This window comes from Macrobrachium nipponense, chromosome 34, assembly GCF_015104395.2.
Source record: "Macrobrachium nipponense isolate FS-2020 chromosome 34, ASM1510439v2, whole genome shotgun sequence".
Classification (NCBI taxonomy): Eukaryota; Metazoa; Arthropoda; class Malacostraca; order Decapoda; family Palaemonidae; genus Macrobrachium; species Macrobrachium nipponense.
In genome coordinates, this window is record NC_061095.1 from 27,192,513 (window position 1) to 27,217,271 (window position 24,759).

The 24,759-nt window shown below is 39.5% G+C and overlaps 1 protein-coding gene across 7 annotated transcripts in view; it reads right to left on the reverse strand.

Moving 5' to 3' along the window:
* The window catches only part of LOC135207992 (otoferlin-like), a 217,566-nt gene that overhangs the window by 173,085 nt on the left and 19,722 nt on the right, over positions 1 to 24,759 (reverse strand). For all 7 annotated transcript variants that reach the window (XM_064240077.1, XM_064240072.1, XM_064240073.1 and 4 more), the window contains exon 2: positions 3,510 to 3,841. In XM_064240077.1, the coding sequence (XP_064096147.1) occupies positions 3,510 to 3,841 (332 nt within the window). The remainder of the gene's footprint in view (positions 1 to 3,509; positions 3,842 to 24,759) is intronic.

Below are 24,759 nucleotides of genomic sequence, written 5' to 3' on the forward strand. Positions count from 1 at the left end.
CATCCTACTAATTGTATTTTATGTCCTTATTTACATGTAATAAAAAAAGTGAGGGGTTGTCACTTCATCAATCGTACATTATACTCAGATTCGAAAAAGCACTGAAAATATCTATATAATAATCAGCAACCTAAGAGCCGAGCCGAGCTTTGTAAAGAACGAAATAGATAAAAGACGAAAACTAAAAACAGCCGTTTACTCTTGTCTGAGACGGTATTTACGTCTGAAATTGCCTGCCATTTGTAACCGCGACAGCTTGCCACCTGCTCTCGAAACGACCGGGAAAATTATTTTTGTTAAAAAGAATCGACTCCGGAATTGGACAAATCGATTTATTACGTTAAGACACTGAATTACTTTTGTGAAACGGTCACTGTTCATTCGTGACTGCCACCATACTCTGTTTTTTTCCATCTGTCCACCAGCGTGAGGTGTTTGCGTATGGTAACGCTGCGTCCCGGGCTTTAAATAGTTACGCTATGTGTAAGTTTTAGGTAATTAAAAGGATATCTGGGTGTACATTTGCAACTGAAAAGTGTTTTAATAATTTACTGTATGCGAATTACACCGTTAATAGTCGAAATAGGATATTGTTATTATTGTTGAATGTAAGCTGAATGTTACTATCTAAAGCCCGGGACGCAGTGTTACCATACGCAAACACCACAGGCGGATGGACAGATGAAAAAAAAAACAGAGTATAGTTGAATTATATTGGGTTGTGTCAATTAATAACACCGAGGTCTTTGGCGAAGCGTGTCGAAGATATATGAATATCTCTCAGTAATGGATTAATGTTTGCATATAAATACTTGAAAGACAATTCCACGAACCTCAGTAAATTTTTGTCTATGAAAATCTTAAAAGTTTTTTTTTTTAGAGACACTCAAAACTAATGCCAAATTATATTTGAAGATAAATGATCAATTAATTCAACTTTAATAAGGGTATTTTAATCCACCTGAACGCAAATAATTTAACCAAAAGAGCTTTCGAAGTTGGTTAAGGAACAGACCGGTGAGACTATGAACGAGAGAGAGAGAGAGTTAGTCGTATTAGTATTTGTCTGAGAATCCATCCGGATGTAAATTATAGTTAGTTGATCTATGCTAACTAGCCTTATGCCAGCATGGGCCCGGCTCCTAATGCGGCAAGTATGGTAAGGTGCTAGGGAGAGTAAGAGGCCTGGTTTGGACCTTTTGAACTCGGTCAAAATAACAATGGCATGGAAGATATGACCATCTGCATACAATAAGTTTCAAAGATATATATATATATATATATATATATATATATATATATATATATATATATATATATTATATATACCCATACATATAATTTTAGTAAGAATGAACGTGCACCTATTAGTGGAAGTGGCAGGCTATTTGAAGCCAGTAATTATGGTATATACTAGAAAATCCATTCCAGTTAGCGTGACGTTATACCAGTGTGCTTCTCTTAAGCACAATCAAGAGTACAGTACATTCCAACATCTCGCCATTAATCCTTACCAAAACTTCCTTTTTGTTCTCATAGTAGTCTCCATAAAGATTATATATATATATATATATATATATATATAATATTATATATATATATATATATATATATATACCATAAAGACTTAAAGATACTCTAGCAAACTAGTTTATGAAACATAATCGCCTTCCTTATAATATATATTTAATCTTTCATTTTCGTTCAAAATCTCTTTTTCGAAGACATTACTACTCCCGCAAAGCACTACGCCAGGCGCAACAATGCATGACCACAAACGAGGCCAACAGCTTTCTTTGCGAAGCAAACAATTGTCTGCAGAGCAAATAACTTCCTTTGTAAAGCAAAAAACTGTCTTTGTAAATGCTTGCACGGTAGCAGCGCATATTTACTCTCCGTGGTCGAAAATGCATAACAATTCTCATGGCACTCGTTATGTCCGAAGTTCTACGCGGAGCTTTGTTCTTGCAACATTATGTTTGAACTGTGCGACAGTAGAGCCATTGAGAGAGAGAGAGAGAGCAGAGAGAGACGATGAGGGGGATAGAGATAGAGCGATGAAAGGAGGAGGAGAGCGACGACGAGAGCGAGAGTGAGAGGAGAGAGAGAGAGAGGCTCAGAAAACGGAGAAGGATTACTCGAACCGCTGGCATTTTTAGGAAAATGTTAACAAACATACAATACCGAATATTAATCTAATTCTTTTATATCTAAAGCCTGATACCCTTTCTTACGGTAATATACACTTAGTGAGTGAAAATCCCCAAACAATATATATATATATATATATATATATATATATATATTATATATATATATATATATATATATATATATATATATAACACATATATCTAAGGCAATATATATATAATGCTGATAAGTCTAAATTCCAGTCTAAATGCGAGACCTGCTTTTTAACAACCGTTGTTTGAAATGCTAAACACCACACATATAAGGCTATATATACATATATATATATTATATTATATATTATATACATAATAGAATATATATCTATATATAATTATATATATAACCGACACATTTTAGAGAATATTTTCTGAACATTAATAAAAAATCATAAACGATGACTAATTGAATAAAAGAATTCCTTTTCGTATTTTGAAACGAATTATCCTTTTCCAGGGAAGTAAAGAGAAAGCGTTGCTAACGAGATGAAAATTTTCAAAAATGATATTTTCAGCAAATTTTAAAACTCCAGGAAGTTTTTTGACTTCCACGGTCTCATTATAAGTTTTTTCTCCTCTTTGTCCATAACCCTTTAATCTCAGCCTGAAAAACAGAGGACGGTGATGATCCTTCGAGTTTCTTTTTGATGTTAGTTAAGTGCCGGAAAAAATTGTACTGGTCAGAAAAAACCTAAATAAATTCCACGATTTATAACATTTTTCTTTACACTGTTGCGATTAACGAAATAAGTTCAAATGAAAGTGTATGGGATGTAATGGAATATAAAATTCACGCCAAAGGCCAGGCGCTCCGACCTATGAGGGCTTTCAGCTTTGAAAGTAAAATTAAGAGCAAAAAGGTTTGAAAGGAGCAACAGGGGGAAAACCTCACAGTTGCACTATGAAACAAATTAGGACTGAATTTAAAATAAGACTTCAGATGGCTAACCTAAACATACTTTTCTTCGACTAGGACAAGCATATACAGGTAGTCCTCGGTTATCGACAAGGGTGCCGTTCCCGACGGTGTGACGGTAACCGAAAACCGACGATAATAGCGCCGATCCCCAGTTATCGGCGCCACTGTTAACTGAGGATTGCCGCCAATAAGCGGAGATCGGAACCGAAAAGTAAGTTTTCATCTTCACTAGACAGATCACCAATAACTGAGGCCGCCTGTACTAGTATACCTCCCTCATATGATCTGCAATACATCACCTGTAACTTAATGTATCATTTATTTACATAATAAAAAGCAGAGGCTTAAAAGCATCAGTGTGTGATCTACTAACATATAGTAGCACGTAACCTCCATACCTCTTCTTCTGCGTCTCCGGCGAGTTGTCCTTGCTCTTCCTGCCCCGCGCCATGTTGGAGGAGGACTTGCTTTCCTGAAGGTGGATGTTCCTCTCGAGGTTGGCTATGTTCTGCTCGACATCGAGGAGCATCTGTTGGTCATCCTCCAGGCCGCTCTCAAAACCCCCCTCGTTGTCGATGCTCCCTCCTCCGCCTTCCCAGAAGCCTCCGTAGTCCACTCCTCCACCCCCACCTCCTCCCCCTGCGAAGACCTCGCCGGCACCGCCGCCCCTGTCTCTGTCCCGGTCTCCTCCGGGAGGTGCTATGTATCTGGCCTCGAACGATATTCGGGTCTGCGAAGAAAAAAACGAGATATATGAGCCATAAGTTAACTTAGAAGGGAGTAGGAAATGTCTGATGAAAATGCTATAAATATAAGTTTGCTTCAAGGCGAAAAGTGAAACTTTAAGATGGATTCTCTATCTCTCTCTCTCTCTGAGAACAGAAACTACATTTGACAAAGTCAATGTCCTTAAAAATGTCATACTACTACTGTTATTAATTTTATATCATGATTATATATATAATAAATATATAGATAGATGTATGTGAATTACTCTTACAAATACACCCTGAGCATGAACCCACAATATATTTCTTACAGAGGCTTATGCTCCTGCAACAGTTTCACACGAAATCGAGCATTTATATGTTATACCCAAAAGAAAATATAATGAAATGGAATATTAATAACGCTATAATTGCTCAGTATATACAGAATTATAAGTAAGGTAAAATAAAGGATTATATATGAATAAAGAATGTAAAAACAAATAATCAATATAACAAACAACATAAGAGCGATGAGCTAATAAAGGCAATTTGATACTAAACAGCACCATAAAAAAATACAAAAAAATTACATTGAAACGAAGAGAAAATACAATACATAATACACTACAGAACTTACTATTCATGACCGTGGTTACAAGAGATGTGGGTAAGTACTAAGTGAACAGCGAAGACCACAGCTGATAGTGTGAGGTGGCTATTGGTTTTAAAACGATGCTTGGCGCTGTACGATGGAACTGAGCCAGTTTGATCGTTGAGTGAGGATGGTAATTTTAATCATCATAAAAAGGATCCTAAAATCTCTCCCGACAGGAGTTTAATAGCACTATGTCTTTCTGCTGTGTATCATCGTAATTTCTATATAGAAAGTGTTTAAACGGCCTTTTTTCATATCTAATTTCTATTTACCCATTATACATTTCCTTATGTTTCATTTAATGCTCTGCATATTTTATATATGAATTATCCTGATGATGATCAGCATAATCAATAATTATGCCTGTCATTTTATCTTGTCCTCTGGCTATCCTGTTTATACATACACACATACACAATATATACATATATATATATATATATATATATATATATATATATATATATATATATATATATATATATATATATATATATATATATAGCAGGTCAGCAAATACACATATAAAACCTCCAGGGGATGTCCATGATACAAGATGTAAAAATGACAATTTATTCTAAGAAACGTTTGACATTAAATTCTCTGTGCATCATCAGTCTGAAAGAACATAGACACATTTATAAATAAAATACAATAAAAGTGCAAAAAACAGGAATTCACATATATTAAAAATATAGTCTTAAAATTACATAAAAGAACAAAGTAAAAAACATTTCTTAGAATAAATTGTCATTTTTACATCTTATATCATGGACATCCCCTGGAGGTTATATATATATATATATATATATATATATATATATATATATATATATATATATATATATATATATATATATATATATATATATATATATATATATATATATATATATATATATATATATATATATATATATACACATTTACATATATTTCCACACACACACACACACACACACACACATATATATATATATATATATATATATATATATATATATATATATATATATATATATATATATATATATATATATATATATATATATATATATGTACATACAACCACCTACCACACAGAATTTACTTTACATCACTCACAGCACAAATCGTTTATCAATTTCCAATGCGAATTACTAAACGGCTTAAATCGCCCTCGATTAACATCCAGTCATCTGATCCCAGCCAGGAGAGAGAGAGAGAGGAGGAGAGAGAGAGAGAGAGAGAACGAGAGAGAGAGAGAAGGAGATAGAGAGAGAGAAGAGAGAGAGAGAGAGAGAGAGAGAGGGCGGGGGGCGTCCCAGAGATAGCCTCAAATGCCTTTTACGGCCGTGCATGCTTCATTAACCACGCCATTACATTGCAGGGTCAGGGTAAATGGAGTGATTTGCTGTTTTGTTTGCACAATCTCTCTCCCAGACCATCCAAGATTGGAAAATGCAAAATATACCGGAAGTTGCATTAGCCATTCTCCGGTAGACATCAGAGGTGCCTCACACTGAGGGACCTGGGGCTGTAAGGTCTCACAACAAATTATACAAACACATTATACGTATATATATATATTTTTCAATGAGTGGGGTCACTTCTTCCTTTATTTCCCTTTACCTCGTCTTACGAGTACTTCTTAATGAACACCATACTCTTTGGAAGCTTGAATTTCAAGTCAATGGCTCCTATGAGCTTATTGCGTATGAATAGGTTTCATCTTCTGAATATAATAATAATAATAATAATAATAATAATAATAATAATAAAATATAATAATAATAATAATAATATCTGAGAGAGAGAGAGAGAGAGAGCGAGAGAGAGAGAGAGAGAGAGAGAGAGAGATCATTCACGTATTAATTATGTAACTAGAGTAAGTTGTATACCAAAAGATTCTTCACTATTCGTTTAGTGTTCATTTGAAAATTGATATAAATAACCAGTCATCAGTTAACATCCGGACACGTGTATACAGCTAACGACATAATCGTGTAATATATATATATATATATATATATATATATATATATATTGCTACGTCTATAGAACGCCTCGCCTTCCCAGCAGAGTTTTAGTTATATTTAATTATAAAAGTAGCAGCCATGCCGTCTCCTGAAGCGACTGTTGTTGGGAGAGTGGGTATGTCGTAGGAATGATATTTCCGGTCTGACGGAAGCTTAGGGTAAGAGAGGCAGGTCACAAGAGTAGCTAGGCTTCGAGATGGATTTTAGGGACTTCTACAATAAGACCTATTTTCCTTCCCAATTTGCTGGCGTTGTGTTTACCACCTTTCAGGCAATGCTCGAGGCGGTTTTTGGAAGCACCGTGATTCGAAACCACCCAGTATCGCCCTCAGTCGGCTGCGAGACGTGATCTCGGACAGAGGTCAAATTGCCAGCCTCCCAAAATTAGGCCTACCCACGACGCACTGGTGGACACGAACCCCAGACCTGAACAGAGGTCGGACCGCATTCTTCTACAAGGATACACTAAATATTGCATAAAGGTACGTCTGAAAGTGTAAACTTCAACCCAGCACCTTTTACTACCATACGACTCTTGCTAAATTCATTTTCAATTCTTATTTTTACCCCTTCTACATCAGAAGCCCTTTGTCCTCATCGGGCCACGTGCTCCCCTTTGTGACTTGTTAAAGACCTAGTTTTCGTGCATACCTCAGTGAACCATTCGAGTTTACCTTCCCCAATGTTAGAGAATTAATCAGCCTTAATCAAAGCAAGAAGTCATTTTTCCTTTTATCTCGTTTAATCTGGGATTCTTTTCCAGATTCCGTGAGTCACGTGCCGTCTCTCTGCCGCAAGTGTGCATTAACCCAAGTGAATGAAAATCAGCTTGAATTGGATGAGACTATAAGCCCCAACGTGGGGGCCAATATCATTTAACTTTTCTCCAGGCCAGCACGGGCCTTTTTTGTAAATAAATAGTTTTAAAGTAACGAGCTGAGTTTTCTGGCGACCTTCCCTCTAAAGTATTCATTAATAACTATCAGTTTACGGTAAGTTAAAGCAATTCCCTCTTGAAATCCCTCAATCATTTCTGTTTACGTATCTAGCTTCTCTCAAGGCCCTATATACGTAATATTGTCGACCTCGCCGAGGATCGAATCCGGGCTTGCTTAAAAAAGCTTGTAAATCGCGTTATCCGTTGTAAAACGTAAACTGTAAATTATTTTACAAAGCGTAAATCAAGCACACTTGCAGGGAAAGAAGACACACTGACTCACGGTAAGGTATTCCATTCATTAATATGATTATTTATAACCTATGTTAGCTTAAGGTACGTTAAGTATTTTTATTTAGAAGTGTTTTAAACAAATGTGAAGGTAGAAATATTATTACATTGTAACGGCCAGAGCGCCGAGCGAATTCTGTTATTTTATAAATCGCATTGTCCTCGTCGGACGAGACAGAGCACGTGTGTAGAATAGATGCCAGAAAGAACCAGATCAAAACTAGGAAGTGCTTTGCCAGGGTTTATTGCTGTGTTTGAAAGCCTAGCTAGTTAGGAGTGTTTTACTCATAGTTACGGCAAAAGAAGTGTACAATTCTTTTGTCTGTGATATGTTAGGGTATTCATTTTTAACTTAGTTTTCATTCCAAGTGTTGGTAACCGCTTACCTCTCAGCTAATTCAGCTTCGCGCTCTCTCGCGCCTGCGCGGTCTCAACCAACCTTCGTCTCATTCACAGCGGCAGCCATGTTTGTTTCCTCTTTCAACATTATCTAAACAATTTAAGCAAAGTAACGTAAGTCACGAAGTTTTAACGTAAATAATATCAATGTCTGTACTAGTATCTATCGTCCTGCCAGAAAAATTAACGTAATTCGCCTTGAATAAGAAAGTAGTATTTTGTGTTGTAAATTGCCTTCGCATTTACAGAGAATCAGCTGATTCGCCATCACTGCTAGCACACCGTGGTGCTAACCCGCTCTTCTCGCCTCAAGTGTTTCACCTCGCATCGCTCACTCGCGCGCTGAGCGAAAATTTCATTTCACTTAACGTAACCTTATTTACAATTGTTTGCTAACATCGTTTTCAAATCCTTACCGTAATTTTTCACTTGTCCTTACGTAAAGTTAACGTAAATCTTAAAAGTAGAGTCACTTGCAAGAATTATTAACGTAAAACGCGTCTTTGTAAATTTCATATTGAAACGCAAATCATTTCATAAGCGCAAGCCGCTAACATTAACGTAAACATCGTTCACCGCGAGCGCGTTATCATTTTTCATAAAACGTTATCAAAAGCAATTCTTTCACAAAAAACGTTAACGTAAGTAGATAATTTAACGCAAGTTGCGTCATATTAAACGAACATTAGTAGTTCAATTCAAATATAAGGGAGTTCATTCATATATCATTTTTCACCCTCTCCCCGAGCAGAGAGAGAGAGAGAGAGAGAGAGAGAGAGAGAGAACGAAGAGAGAACCAGAACCCAGTATTCACGAAGCCAAGAGTACTACATCTTACCATTAATTATAGCATGCCGAATTAACCTTATTTTAGTCTCTTGTGTCTTTCATTTACACAGCGTGATACGTACGCGCATGTGTCCATTGCAGTTTGCAAGCATTTATTTACTTCATTTATCGAGTACTTCAGCGAGTGACTGAGCATTTCTAAAATTTCCACTACCTGTCGTTGCCCGAGTGGTCTTTTCATTTTCTTTATCACGAAAGACTTGCGTATACCGCAAGCACAATTCGCACAGTGTGCCACGCCAATTCATTACTTCCAAACAGGGAAGTCGTTACCAGTTTAGGACTGGCCACCACCAGTGCACGTCAGGTCTTACCATTTCACAGTGCCACTAATTCTTGACACTGTCCATCGACTGGCTGCTGAAGTACTCCCACCTTTTACTTTCTCTCCTCCACTATTACCCTCTGCCATGAATAGTGCCATTTCACTTCAGTATATTTAAGTATACTGCATGTAGTGTCCGGGACACACCAGCACGATACCAGTGCTCCAAGGAACGCCTCCATAAATGCCATTGCACCTGTACGGGCCGTACAGGTAGCCATTAAACCTGCGTGTCCGTCCTTACGGAACGCCCAAATAATTAGTGTGTCCGTGTACAAGGGTCAGTGATCCTTCGGAACACTCAACAAGGGAACGCCTCCCAGAAGTGCAGCAATACCAGCCCTAAGTGCTGACAAACCTGCGTGTCCGTCCTTACGGAACGCCCAATTCATTAATGTCCGTGTACAAGGGTCAGTGATCCTTCGGAACACTCAACAAGGGAACGCCTCCCAGAAGTGCCGCAATACCAGCCCTAAGTGCTGACAAACCTGCGTGTCCGTCCTTACGGAACGCCCAATTCATTAATGTCCGTGTACGAGGATCAGTGATCTTTCGGACCATCCTAAGGGAACGCCTCCCAAAGTGCCGCAATACCAGCACTACTAGTGCTGCCCAAGGAACGCCTCCTCATAAGTGCCGCGCACCTGTACAGACGTACAGGTAGCCCATTCCAGCGTCTCCCAACTTAGGAACGCCCTTAAGTGTGACGTACGCCGTACACTCCATTTGATTTTTTCACCTCTTTAGAAGGTGCCAATCCAGAAGTGCCACCAACTTACGGGACACTTCCCAAGTGCCACAGAGCACCCAGTCTTCTCAGACTTTTTCTCTACCACGTCGCAGAACACCTTTCCAAGTGAGTGCCACTTTCCACAGTAGGCACTCCTATTCCATTCCGTACCCTTCCTGGCCATTATTTTCATTTTCATCAGAGCCTCTACTGCAGCCTAAGGGAAATGTCTTCCCCTGCTTCCCGCGACTTCTTTGCCAGAGAGCTAGAGAAGCTCGGAGCCCTCATAACTCTGGGCAAGGAGGCTGGTTACACTGGACCAGCACTAGACCAGTGGATAAAGGCGCAGCAGGCTGCCGCGCGCCTGCAAGAAAGGAAGAAAGGGAAAACCCGAGAAAAGCCGGAGAAGCAGAGAGAAAAGAAAGAGAAGCAGAAAGGAAGGCAAGGGAAGAGGAGCGAAAGCATGAGCTCGCTCTCAAGAAGAAGGAACTCGACATCAAGCGGGAGAAGGCCCGTAAGGAGAGTATCCTAGCTCAAGCCACTCTGCCAGCTTCCAGCCCTGCACCCACTGTCTCTCTTAGTCCCGCCGTCTCTGGTCAGCCTGACATCCTTTCTATTTGTGAGCCTGGTCCTGATCCAGTGCCGGAGATAGAAATTCCTGCCGCATCCTGCCAGCCTCTTACCCTTTTACCGCCTACCTCCTCCCTTTTGGAAGAGGTAAGCCCACCAGTTAACCCCAGACTTGTTTCCGAGGGTGATTCAACAGAGGTTTCCTTAACCTCCCCACGTCAAATCACTGCCAGAGAGGACTCTTCACCTGTGCCCGAGCACACTGCCAGCCTTGGTGACTCCACAGATTCGCAACCTGTGGGGGCATCTCGGTCTATCATCCAGTGCCACGGAAGAGGTTCTGTGGAACACGTTCTGCCGAGACTGTGGCCGCAAGGGTCACATGTCTGCAAATTACGGAGGGTGCGCTAATTGCAATATTCCTGCCATCGCAATGGCCGTAACCAATCCTTCTTCACTAGGACCCCCAGCTAAGGGCCCTATAACTGTTGCACCCCTCCAAAGTCATTATCAGCCAAGCCACGTCAGAGCCTACGACGACTCTGGCGCTCAAATCTCCCTGATACGGGAAGACAGAATCCCCCGAGGGGCTACCGTCGATAGACGACAACTAATCACCATCGAAGGTATCAACCATATCAAGCTGATCCTTCCAACCGTGCAATTGAGAGTCACCCGACCTCATTTCTCCAAGGTTTGTACCCTTGCAGTTGCAAGCTACATCCCAGGAGGTTATGACCTCCTCCTAGGGCAAGACATGAAGTCTCCCTCGCATTCCCAAAAACCTAGGGGTCCTAACCCCACAACAAATCACTCCAAAGCAAGGAGTCATCGAAATTCTACTTCCTCTAGGAAGTACGTCCACCAACAGTCTCCCCCGCTACCAAGGAGGGAGATTGATCATTCACAGTTCCGTTGCAAAACCTGCAACGTAATAGGGCACTCCACGAATTGGCCTAGGTGCCCTAGCAAACTACCAGCAGCGGACACTGTCCATTTTCCACAAGGCCTAGCCTTCAACAAGAGACAGGAGCCTCTGTCTCCCATTTCCAAGGGCACGCTGAGAGGTATTGCACCCCCAGTACCCGCCACAGGTCCAGTCGACCTCAACTCTCTGCCAGTGCCACTTGGCAGCACTGAGCAGTGCCAAGCTCCGTCCAGCCTGGACGTAGAGCCACCACCGAACTTGACCTCTGCGCCTGGCCCCGAGCTAGCGCCGGCGCCTAACCTTATCAAGGATCCTCCTACAGGAGATCCTCCAACAGGCATGGAGCTTACCACAGCCCATGGCCAATCACTAGTTCCTTCTTCTTCATCCTTACCTCTGTCGCCCGAGGATGAACCTCCGGCAGACCTTACCTTTGTACCTCCTCTGGAAAACCAGGAACTGCCCGACCAGGAGTCAGCCTGGAGTTTTCCCCTCACGACGGTTGCCGCAGCAGCCGGAGTGAGGGCCTCCCCTGCAGTAGGTTCCACCTCTACGACGGTTGCTGCAGAGACCGAAGTAGGGTGTTCTCCTGAAATCTTTCAGGCTACCACTGCCTCTGCTCCTGCCGACGTTTCTGGCCCTTCCCCAGAGTCTGTGCCTCCGTCTACTCCTAGGACTGGTATAGCCAGGTCCTGGAGGAATAAGAAGAAGAAGAAGAAGGGACGTAACCAATCATTAACAAACTAACACAAAAGAGCCACATGCTCTCCTTGACACCTGTGCCCGAGGTACAGTGTCGCATTCATTTGCAGAATGATCCTGGCACCTACCCAGAGAAGGTAGCCAGCCTGATCTCTGCCAGTAGCACTAACCCTCTAACCCCTAGCCATTGTAATACTAACCCTCACTTAAATATAATTACCTCATTGCATTTCCCTCCTGGTAAATTAACCACGCATCATTACCTCTCATTATGTATTTTAACAGTTCCGTCGCTGAACTACTGCTGTGCGTACCACACTCTGGAATGATTGCGTCTTCATTTAACTGTATTGAGTAGGTTAGGCTAATGATTTAGTACCAGGGCATTAGGTTAGTAGCAAGTAGAATTTTCAAGTAACCTTATCTAGGGGTAGAGTAGACTGTCGTCACAGACAACCCGTAGTTATTACTTAGGCTAGATTACATCCCTACATTAAGTTAGTACACTTAGCATCTTTGCCTATAAGTTAGGTAGGCCATTGTAGTCAGCCGTATCGCTGCTCAAAAAACTTCAAGTTAGAGTAGGAGAACTGGGTTGTCGAGGCGATCAACTTATTTAAGCCAAGACCTTCACGCCCGAAAGGGAGTGAATGCCTTCTTAACAGGGGGAGCTGCTACGTCTATAGAACGCCTCGCCTTCCCAGCAGAGTTTTAGTTATATTTAATTATAAAAGTAGCAGCCATGCCGTCTCCTGAAGCGACTGTTGTTGGGAGAGTGGGTATGTCGTAGGAATGATATTTCCGGTCTGACGGAAGCTTAGGGTAAGAGAGGCAGGTCACAAGAGTAGCTAGCTTCGAGATGGATTTTAGGGACTTCTACAATAAGACCTATTTTCCTTCCCAATTTGCTGGCGTTGTGTTTACCACCTTTCAGGCAATGCTCGAGGCGGTTTTTGGAAGCACCGTGATTCGAAACCGCCCAGTATCGCCCTCAGTCGGCTGCGAGACGTGATCTCGGACAGAGGTCAAATTGCCAGCCTCCCAAAATTAGGCCTACCCACGACGCACTGGTGGACACGAACCCCAGACCTGAACAGAGGTCGGACCGCATTCTTCTACAAGGATACACTAAATATTGCATAAAGGTACGTCTGAAAGTGTAAACTTCAACCCAGCACCTTTTACTACCATACGACTCTTGCTAAATTCATTTTCAATTCTTATTTTTACCCCTTCTACATCAGAAGCCCTTTGTCCTCATCGGGCCACGTGCTCCCCTTTGTGACTTGTTAAAGACCTAGTTTTCGTGCATACCTCAGTGAACCATTCGAGTTTACCTTCCCCAATGTTAGAGAATTAATCAGCCTTAATCAAAGCAAGAAGTCATTTTTCCTTTTATCTCGTTTAATCTGGGATTCTTTTCCAGATTCCATGAGTCACGTGCCGTCTCTCTGCCGCAAGTGTGCATTAACCCAAGTGAATGAAAATCAGCTTGAATTGGATGAGACTATAAGCCCCAACGTGGGGGCCAATATCATTTAACTTTTCTCCAGGCCAGCACGGGCCTTTTTTGTAAATAAATAGTTTTAAAGTAACGAGCTGAGTTTTCTGGCGACCTTCCCTCTAAAGTATTCATTAATAACTATCAGTTTACGGTAAGTTAAAGCAATTCCCTCTTGAAATCCCTCAATCATTTCTGTTTACGTATCTAGCTTCTCTCAAGGCCCTATATACGTAATAATATATATATACACGCGCGCGCGTTTATAAGCGTACACATGTATGCATATGTAATGTTGTATTATAACCTCCTAATCATATTGTTATTATCAACCTTAAACCCAATGAAAACCAAGTCTAAAAATTAAAAAATAATAACGAGAGGAGATCCATGTAGAGAGAGAGAAAAAAAATACCAAACAGGTTAAAGTGTGAAGCAGGTGGCATAAATCCTCGCATTAAATGTATGTCAAGTTCACATTCATTCAAGTTATCGTGTAGTCAGCTCGGCACATCCGGTGCCAAGCCACGGAAAAAAATCAGATAAAGATGAGATTTAACTACAGAGAATGAATTGCATGGATCCCCTGGACTGTCCTGCGCTTGGTTGTTTAGTAGGAAAACAATGTGCAATGTCTCACACTGCTAGTAATAGACTTCAAAAGTCTTTATATTTCAGCAGTATCGAAAACATTTCTTTATTTCCTCAGTAACCTTTTTGCTATTCGCATCTAGATGACCGTAAGAACAACTTTACAATTTTACGTACGAACCAAGAGTAAAATACTATAAAAATATGTTGGACGGTCTCTTTATATGCACACTCTATCAAAACAAATGCCATAGCTACTCAGGAAAATTTCAAATACGCGTGAAAACGCGCCATAAATATATTACGTCAACTCTACTTCTTTAAAATACATTCACATAAAACGTCCGCAAGCTTTCATCCGTTTTTATTAAGTTAGGTGCGTTATTTGCACTTGCACGTCACTCGATTAGTATAAGAATGTTATTTGCACGTCACGTTATTAGTAAAAGAATGTTATTTGCACGTCACTCGATTAGTAAAAGAATGTTATTTGCACGTCATGTGATTAGTAAAAATGTTATTTACATGTCACATGATTAGTAAAAGAAAGTTATTTGCACGTCACGTGATTAGCAAAAGAATGTTATTGCACGTCACGTGATTGTAAAAGAGTGTTACTTGCACGTCGAATGATTAGTAAAAGAATGTTGTTGAAGGATTAGTAAAAGAATGTTGTTGAAGGATTAGTAAAAGAATGTTGTTGAAGGATTAGTAAAAGAATGTTGTTGAAGGATTAGTAAAAGAATGTTGTTGAGGGATTAGTAAAAGAATGTTATGTGCACGTCACCTGACCAGTAATTGGGCCCGGTCATTCCCACCTGTCTCACAGGCACCAAATTTATCAATACCGTGAGGTATATTATCATCCACTTGTTTTCTCCCGTAACACCGTCTCCAAAGAGTCATTAGTTTTTTCCTCCCTTAGGAATCAGTGAAGTGTATGAAACTCTTCAAGTGGTATTAATTACCTTGAGAGGATCTTGCGATAATGCAGAGAGAGAGAGAGAGAGAGAGGCTGCTCCCTCATTCATCTAAAATCAAGTAGTACAAACGACCTGTAATTCATGCCCACTTCATCTGGGATGAATTGAGCCTCGACGTAGCATTTCAGCGCGTGATGCCACTTGATAAGGTCAAAGGTTGGACGTTCGTGCAAGACTTCCCTCTCTCGACAGAATAACAAGGATGACGACCATAACTATAAACTGTCTTATATTGGATGCATTTCGACGATATAAAGTCACATAATTTTTTTTAAATGAAAACACCCAAAAAAAAAGACAAAAATCCTCCGCTGACTGTAATCAGATTCTCTCTCTCTCTCTCTCTCTCTCGGCGATGCATACTCAAGCACATTCAAGAAAGATCATACCAGCTGCTTCAAGCAGTGAATAACCTTCTAATGAAGCGGAGGAAGAAATGTTGCTTCCATGTACACTCGGCAAGGAAAGTTAAGATACAGTTTTTTTAAATCTTCGGACATATATGGTTCAATAATGCCACACCCGACAACTCTAGAAAGGGGGGCGGAGCTTCAAAATCGTAGCATTTGTTGCTTTCTAGATTTCTATTAACTTTACACCATAAAGATTCTGTAGAGGTCCTATAATCATTTATACTTGAATGTAGAAACAGGCTCTATATTATTCGTTAATGTTGGTTTGGTAACGTCAGTTCAGGGTAGAATATCGATCATCCTTTTTTAAAACCTACTGTGAAACCTCATTTATAAGTAATGTTTGACACTAAACTGACGTAAAATTCATATGTAATTGAAAACGGATCTTAAACAATGACAGAAAGTGTTTTTAAAATTTGGGCAGTACTTGTGGAAATCGTGAGGAACATTACAGTAAAGAATGAAATATTATGACGATAGCGAGAGAGAGCACAAGCATAGGCCTATCGATAGAGATACTTAATTCATTATATTTACTTTGAGAGATTAAGTGATAATATTTTTTCATATGTTCAAAAGTGGAGAGAGAGAGAGAGAAAGAGAGAGAGAGAGAGAGAGCGTAGGCCTATCTATAGAAATAATTCATTATATTTACTTTGAGAGATTGAGTGATAATATTTTTTCAAATTTGTTTTAAAAGTGGAGAGAGAGAGAGAGAGAGAGAGAGAGAGAGAGAGAGAGAGAGAGAGAGAGAGAGAGAGAGAGAGAGAGCTTAGGCCCATTTAAAACTACTTAATTTCATTATATTTTCTTTGGGAGATGGAGTGGTAATATATATTTTTATAGTATGTTTTAGAAGGATCATAATATTCAAGTTAATTCTCTAAGTAATTCACACCCTGATCTTGATTTCATTCGACTCTTGCCTTAACATTCAAAGACTGCAAAAAGACGTGGAAAATTTTAGATACAGGCTGCGGTCATTCTTGCTCTATTGATATAGTCTGTACTTTTGAAAATCGGGTTTCATCCATAAATCATTCACGAAAAAAGCTGCGTTAAGTAAAAATATTTATTACCACAAATAACTCTATGTATTGCACAGGCAAATAAAGTTTTATATCGTGCAAAAAATGCTGATGTGCTGGGAGATCTTTCAGCCTCGCGGCAAAGAAATGCAGTCGTGTAGGGCTGTAGGCTACTACGAACTGCTTTATAATGGGAGCATATAGCCAGAAAATCTTTGAGCTGACATAAAGATTTATGCTTAAAGACAGTAGCTTTGTAAACAGCAACTAGCATTCAATCCATGTCAACGTCAAAGTAATCAAAGTGTGAAATCCGTTACGTAAGCCAGTATCCAGTGACTTGCGCTTTCCCGCTCGAAGTTCTAGGGCTCCTCCTCACATCATAGAAAACGCTCTTGCTGATGCAACTAGATTTGCTCAACCTACCTTAGCCGTCGCAACCTTGACTGCCATTGACGTCAGCTAACTTTAAACGCTTTGGAATACAAACATGAGTTTGTAGAAACTAAAATAATTGCATTCACCACTTACGATGATGCAATCATATCCCCGTTCATGAAGGAAAACGAGTAAATATTGTCGTCGTGATACATAGTACTACAATCAGAAATTCACATTCTATCTACCAGATCTCTATGAACGAATCCATCTGAGGAATTCCAATTACTTCGGACAAATATCGTGTTTTTAAGTATCTGAACGGTTTTGTTTTGCAGTTTTGCCTTATATGATATAATTTGCAATGTATTTTCATATTCTAGGGTAAATTTAGCGATATTATGTCTTTTCAGTAAAAACAAATGGGAAATTCGATGAACGAAAGCTAATGAAAACTGTATCTTCAGTTTTCTTGTCGAGTGTACACCCAACCTCAATTACTTGGTATAATTGGACCCATTTTTCGTTTTCTGTAAATGAAAAATATTTCGTTTTCTGTAAAAGAAAACGATTGTGATGGATATCTGTACGTTCGTCAGACCTCAGATCTTTAAAGTACTGAGTTAGAGGGCTGAAATTTAGTATTTTGATCATCCACCCACCAATCATCAAACGTACCAAACTGCAACCCTCTAGCCTCAATAGTTAATTTAATGTTCGTGCGTCTGGCAAAACAACAACGTAGGCCACCACGATCGGCTGAGAATTTCATGAGCCGCGGCTTATACAGGATTACAGCGAGACCACAGTAAGACCTATTTTCGGTGGCCTTGATTATACGCTGTACAGAAAACTCGATAGCGCCGATGAAACTTCTGCACATTTTTAACTTGTTTGATTCTGCAACGTGTGTTTTGAGAGGGCAGAGTTAATATGCAGCGGCCGTGTTCCTTACAGTCCTGTAGTGCAGTGGTTCCCAACCTTTTCAACTTCACGGACCAGTCAAGAGAGTACAAAAAATTCTGCGGACCAGTCCATACATCCAGGCATACACTGGCATTTTATTAGTCCAAATAATCATTAAAAACAACCAAAGGCATAACAAATGCACATATCCTCAACATATCTAATTTTTAACAATTCAAATTTCAATGGGAGAATGCCATGTAATTATAATATATATTATATGTTTCACATTATAAAAAGTAAATTGATTTAAAATAAAAATTCCAAATGAAATGCATGCCATGGGGGTAAAAAAAAATAGTACTGTAGAAATGGGAGTCATGGTGACATATTAATATATTCAATTGTATTGCAAGAAACTATCAATACACTATCAATGCTTTGGTTTCCGTAAGATGTTTAAATACCCCAGACATGACAAATATTAGAGGCCAGTATGGCCACGGAAATCTTTCATAATTAGATAACAGTTTTAACATCTTATTTTTCAAACAGCTTGATATCTCCACGTATCCTTTGCACGCTTTTGCCTCTAAACAATTTATTTAGTTTCAAGTGATCCTTCTCGAACTTACTTATAGACGCAGTTCGTACAGTTATGGGTTGTTTATGAGAGACATCTACCAGATTCATTTTGAGGAATAATTCACCCGATATGATTAGGTGAGAAGGAATTTATCTCGATTTAAAATGAGAGTGAAGGATAAGGCCAATTTACATTGATGGCAAGGACAGTGGGTCAGTGATACCACAGAACTAAATAACCTGTAGGTATTCATAAGATTTGCCGCCATTGGATTCTCTCTCTCTCTCTCCTCTCTCTCTCTCTCTCTCTCTCTCTCTCTCTCTCAAACAATAGACGAATGAAAGCGAAAGTTAGCTGGTTTCTCGTCGAATGGTTGGGGGTAACATTAAGCCCTTTTCACTCTTCGATCTGGAAATACCGGCAAGTGAAAGCATTTAGTACCACTTAGAACTCGGAACTAAACCTAGACCCATTTTCCTATTTCATTTCTGTGACCAGACCAATTGACGAAAATACGTATAATATCGTTTTGGGAAATATTGCTACAAAAATGTGATGTGGAAAGTTTTTTATTTTTTTTAAATTTTTTTTTTATTTAATCGTATCACACGCATAATAGGGCGAAGAAGAAAGTTCGGTTCTCAGGAAAGTCATGTTGCAAGCGTAGGCCTATATATATTTTTTTAGTTAAAACTTGCTTGTCAGTTGAACAAAGGTTAAAATGAACCCGAAGATATGTGACGTCATTAGTAATTTTTTCTTTGTAATTATTTTTGCTAGAATATTCGCTCCTCTGAGTGTTAACTGACGAAACCTACTTTGAATTGTTCTTTGGTGGCTCTCAAAGTTATTCTCCGTAGGGGGTTGGTGCCTTCAGTGCACCTCTTTCGGTGCAATGTAGGCATTACTTTAAGGTTCTTTGCAGCGTCCCTTCGGCCCCTACCTGCAACCCCTTTCCTTACCTTTACTGTACCTCCGTTCATATTCAATTTCTTCTATCTTACTGTCCACTCTCTCCTAACAATTGCTTCATAATGCAACTGCTTTGAGGTTTTCCTCCTGTTACGCCTGTCACACCTTTTACTGTCGATTTCCGTTTCAGCGCTGAATGGCCTTAGTTGCCCCAGTGCTTGGCATAAAGCCAAAAAAATCTATATCTATATATAACAGCAGACGAGCTTATGACTCATAGTTAATTAACTAATTACGTCACATATCTCTATGTTAAATTTAACCATTGGTCAGCTGACACGCAAGTTTGAACTTATAACAAGTACAAAATGCCATCTAACCTCGGTAGTTTGCAAGATCTGATGACGAACAGAAAAAGTGCGGACGGACAGACAAATTGCCATTTCAATAGATTTCTTTTATAAAAAGTTAAAACTTTAAAAAAAACACAATATACTTACAACGCAACACAACACAACGTTTCCCGAAAACACAACTTGGTCCTACTGTGCCCCAGGCATAATTTCCTTCTCACCTAAATAAAAATAACACTTTTCCTATTACACACATACATACATATATACGTTTGTTACAAATATAATAAAAAGGATTGTAAAACTATGGAATGCTACCGAGGCCTCTCTCCAAGAGGCTGGTAGTACTAATCAAGGTTCATTTGTGTGTCTGGTAGTTACGAAACCAGAGAGGAGCGATAGTATTAAATTGTATAAAAAAAAGAAAGAAAAAAAACTTACGACTTCTGCTGACGATAATTTCATAATAAGGGAGAGCAGTCTGAGTCTACGTCTGTAGTACCCCTTTTCATGATTTAGCCTTGTAGGTTATAATAGTCATCGTCATCGTACGCTTAACCATCTAGTTCTCCTCCAAGCAGAGTCTATTCGTCACTGAATCTATGCTTTAAAATAGATCTGGAAGTCATCGTAAGATTTCTGCCTAATGAACGCTTGGTTTTCAACTTGATTTCGTTGTTCGGTATGAGCTGACAGCGTTGCTATATCTTGTGATAATCTGAATGTGACATTCACTCTTGTTACGCGCAGAAATATGGTATAGAATGGTATACTACTATAAGGATTTGCTTGTGTGTGTGCGTGTGTGCGCGTAGGTGCGTGTGTGTTTGTATTTGTGTGTGCATACTTGTTGCAGACGTTCAATTGAACTAAAGAATTCATTGAAGAATCATTTGAGAAGGAGGGGGACGTTTGTTAACAATTATAAATGCTTGTGAAAATGATTTCTGAAAAATTAACCATCACAAACACAAGTCGCGAATGAAACTCTCCCTCTCTAAACTCTCTCTCTCCTCTCTCTCTCTCTCTCTCTCTCTCTCTCGTCTCTTCCTCCTTCTCTCTCTCTCTCTGTGATTAGTGATCTCTTCATTCTGTATTTCCCATTACCTTCTGTTATTACTTCTTTCCAATGAACGGCATAATACTATCCTTTGGAAGCTTGAATTTCAAGTCAATGGACCCTGTGGTGGTGGCTTGTTCTATATGAATGAGGTTCATCTTTAGAATAATAACAATAATAACTTTGAGACTACAACGGTCCCTTAGAAAGGCTAAAAAAGGTTCAACTCAGGAAACAGAAAACTTCTCAATGGTATCAGACATCCGGTGTCTACATATCTTGAAGAAACGAGTGACCAGCGTTACGCACGAGTTCTGTGTCAGTGAATTATTATTACCCAATAATTCACATTACGCATTGGCATAATAATTGTTGACGGACGTGCAAATTGTTAGGGGCAGTTGGGACGGACAACCAGAGGTCCTGATCTTGCCCAGGGCCGAAAAAATAAGAAAAAGGTAGAAAGGAAAGGGGGTTTTACAAACCGTATTCATATGGAACAAGCCCGCGAAAGGGGCCACTGACTTGAAATTCAAGCTTCCAAAGAATATTATGGTGTTCATTCGAAAGTAGTAACAGAAAGTAAAAATAAACAGACAGAAGAGAATAGTAATTGGAAAAGAAAAAATAAATGGACAAATAACTAAATAAATAAACAGATACTCGTAAAAATGTAAGGAAGATTATACACACTGTTAACTGTTAACAGTCATTTCACGTTGATCTATTCTTACTCACAGCTGTGGTCATCGCCATTTCCTTTCCTTTAAGGAGAAAAAGGCCAAGTTCCTGAATACGCTATTTCGGAAGAACAAGAAGAAAAACACTACCTGGTCACGGTCTGTGATCCCGAAAAAACATCATCATTAACAACCATAGCCATTTTCTCTCTCTCTCTCTCTCTCTCTCTCTCTCTCTCTTTTAGTACTGTTGAAACATCACGTATATTACGCACCCGGACACACGAGCGTACACGCGTAAGCTTGTGTAAGGGCCGTCATTATTGCCATGAATGGGTCTCAATAGTCCCTTTCAGGTGTGCGCATTCCTGCTTCAGTATAGTTTTGATTCATTCGTGTCCTTTGGTGTTCCTCGTGCGTAGACAGCATGTCTAAAAGGTGACCTGTCTTTGAGGCATTATATCATATATATATAAATATATATATATATATATATATATATATATATAATATATATATATATATATATATATATATATATATATATATATATATATATATATGTATATATTATATATGTATAATATATATATATATATATATATATATATCTAGATGGACAGAATAATATTAATATAAACCTCGATTGAAGCATTATACACTAAGCATGGTAGTACACACATTAGATTCTCTATTCCAAACGGAGTGATTTCACATGTCCGCCATGTGTCCCGGGAAAGGTAGGTCGGGCCTGCCACAGGTCGCGGGATGGGTGGACGATGTCTGCCATGGGTCCAGCCCTTCTGTCCCGGGACCCATGGAAGACATCGTCCGCCCGTCCGAGGAACCGTGTTGTGCCCAGCCTTGCATCCCGGGACCCATGGCGGGCCCGGCCCTATCATCCTAGAACCTGTGTCATGCCCGCCCTTCCATCTCGGGACCAGTGGCAGGCCGAGCCCTATCGTCCTAGGACCCATGGTGGGCCTGGTGGGCAATGTCCGCCACGGGTCCCAGGACGGGAGTGCGATGTCTGCCATGGGTCCCGGGACGTGCGGGCGATGTCTGCCACCGCTCCTGAGATGGGGTGGGCAATGTCCGCTACGGGTCCCAGGACGGGTGGGCCGTTCTTGCCACGGGTCCCGGGACGGGCGGGCGATATTTCATATTTAACAAATGAAAAGAGAAATAGGCCTACAAATACAAGCCATAAAAAATACACTTATCCAAATCATGCTTCTTATTTTACCATTCAAATTTGTTATAGTTTCATGTTCGTGCATAAGTATTATAATTCATAATTTAACCAATTCTTGAGTGTATTTGAGACTCAGAAATCCAAGAGGGTCTAAATATAAAGGCAACAAATTAATTTGCTTAACCAGGGTAGCTAAATTAGTGCGATTTCTGTGCTTACTTAGTTTCTCAAGACGTGGTTCAATGTCACTAAGTGGAAGACGAAGTGGCGATTTTACATTCAGTTTGTTACTAGATTTAGTCCTTACTGACACCAGTACAGAGAACCCTGCTTCACACAAGTAAGTTGAAGAGAATGGCATTAACATAACAGTTTCAAAGCAATGGCACTTAGTTCAGGAAATTCTCCACGGGCGTGAATCCAAAATGCAGGTAATGTTTTATAGAGGTTCTAATCAATTGACAACTCAATTAGCTGATCCTCTTGCAGTGAATTCAAATTTTTCTCATTTCTCATTTGAGTCTGCGAAAGGATTACGAACCCGTTCATTTCCTGTTCGTGGATCCTCTTCTTCAGGTAAGCAGTAGAAAAATGCTCAAGAAGAGAATTTGAATGTTTTGCAATGATACATTTCAAACTGTCAATATTCAACTCCTCTCTCTGATCATCAGCAACTGAGGCAACACTGGGAAACATATCAAAACATTCTCTTTCGATCCCATTATGCCAGACCAGCATTTCTTTTTGAACCCGTCAATCTTATCTGACATTCGAAAAACTGAAGAATTCCTGCCTTGTAGGGACAAATTAAGCTGATTCAAAAGCAAAAATTATGTCACTCAAATAGGCTAACTTAGCAACCCAGTTAGTATCTTGAAACATATTTGCCAAATCGGGTTTTCTGTCTTTCAAAACATTACTAACTCATTGCGTAGTTCAAAGACACGTGTTAAAACCTTACCTCGCGAAAGCCTATCTCACTTCTGTATGGTAAATTGAGTGCATTGGCCTTCACAAAAGTCACAGCTTTAACATTTTCCAATAAAACATTATCAAGTTCCACGTCCAATTTTTTAGTTGCTAGCATTTCTCGATGAATCATAAAGTGTGTAGCTTTGCAGTTGGGGCAACCTCCTTAACCTTTGCTGTGACACCTGAGTAACGTCCTGTCATCGCTGCCGCTCCGTCAGTGCAGATACAAACACAACGCTACCATTTAACCCATTTTTTACTACATAGTTATTCAAAGCTTAAAAATTTGCAGCACCTGTAGTGTGATGGCAGTTCATGGGTAAATAGCAATTCTTCCTTAAAGTCATCACTGTATTTATATCTTACATAAACAATTAAAATTACGTTATTTGCAACATCAGTAGATTTGTCAATTTGTAGAGCGAAGTATTGTGATGCCTGTAGTTGCTGCAACAACTGATCCTCCACATCTGCTCATTCACCAATCCTCCCCATTACCATATTATTTGATATGTTTCAAATCTTGGTGAGAGATGACTCACCAAACATTTCAGCACATACATCTTTCACACATGGCATTATTAAGTCTCCTCTAATACTGAAAGGCTTTTTAGCTTTTGAAATGCAAAGTGGTACTTTGTAAGAAGCTCTCAATGCAGCCTGGAGGCTTTTACTCTCACACTAAGTTCCTTAAGCTTTCTTTCAAAATATTCCTGAGGTTTCACTGCTAGTTCATGTGATTTGTGTTGAAATGTCTTTTTAGCTTGGACGGCTTCATTGCATCATTAGAAAGAATAATGCCACATACTATGTACTTGGGTTGGTCACATTCACCTTCATTTATTTTAATAAGCCCAAATTTCATATATGAAGACTCATATTTCCGAACAAAACTACGGTTAGCCCGTTTTTTTATTCTTTTTATCACTGGCGGAGTGACCTGTAATGTTAGCTGTTGCGTTACATTCCGTTG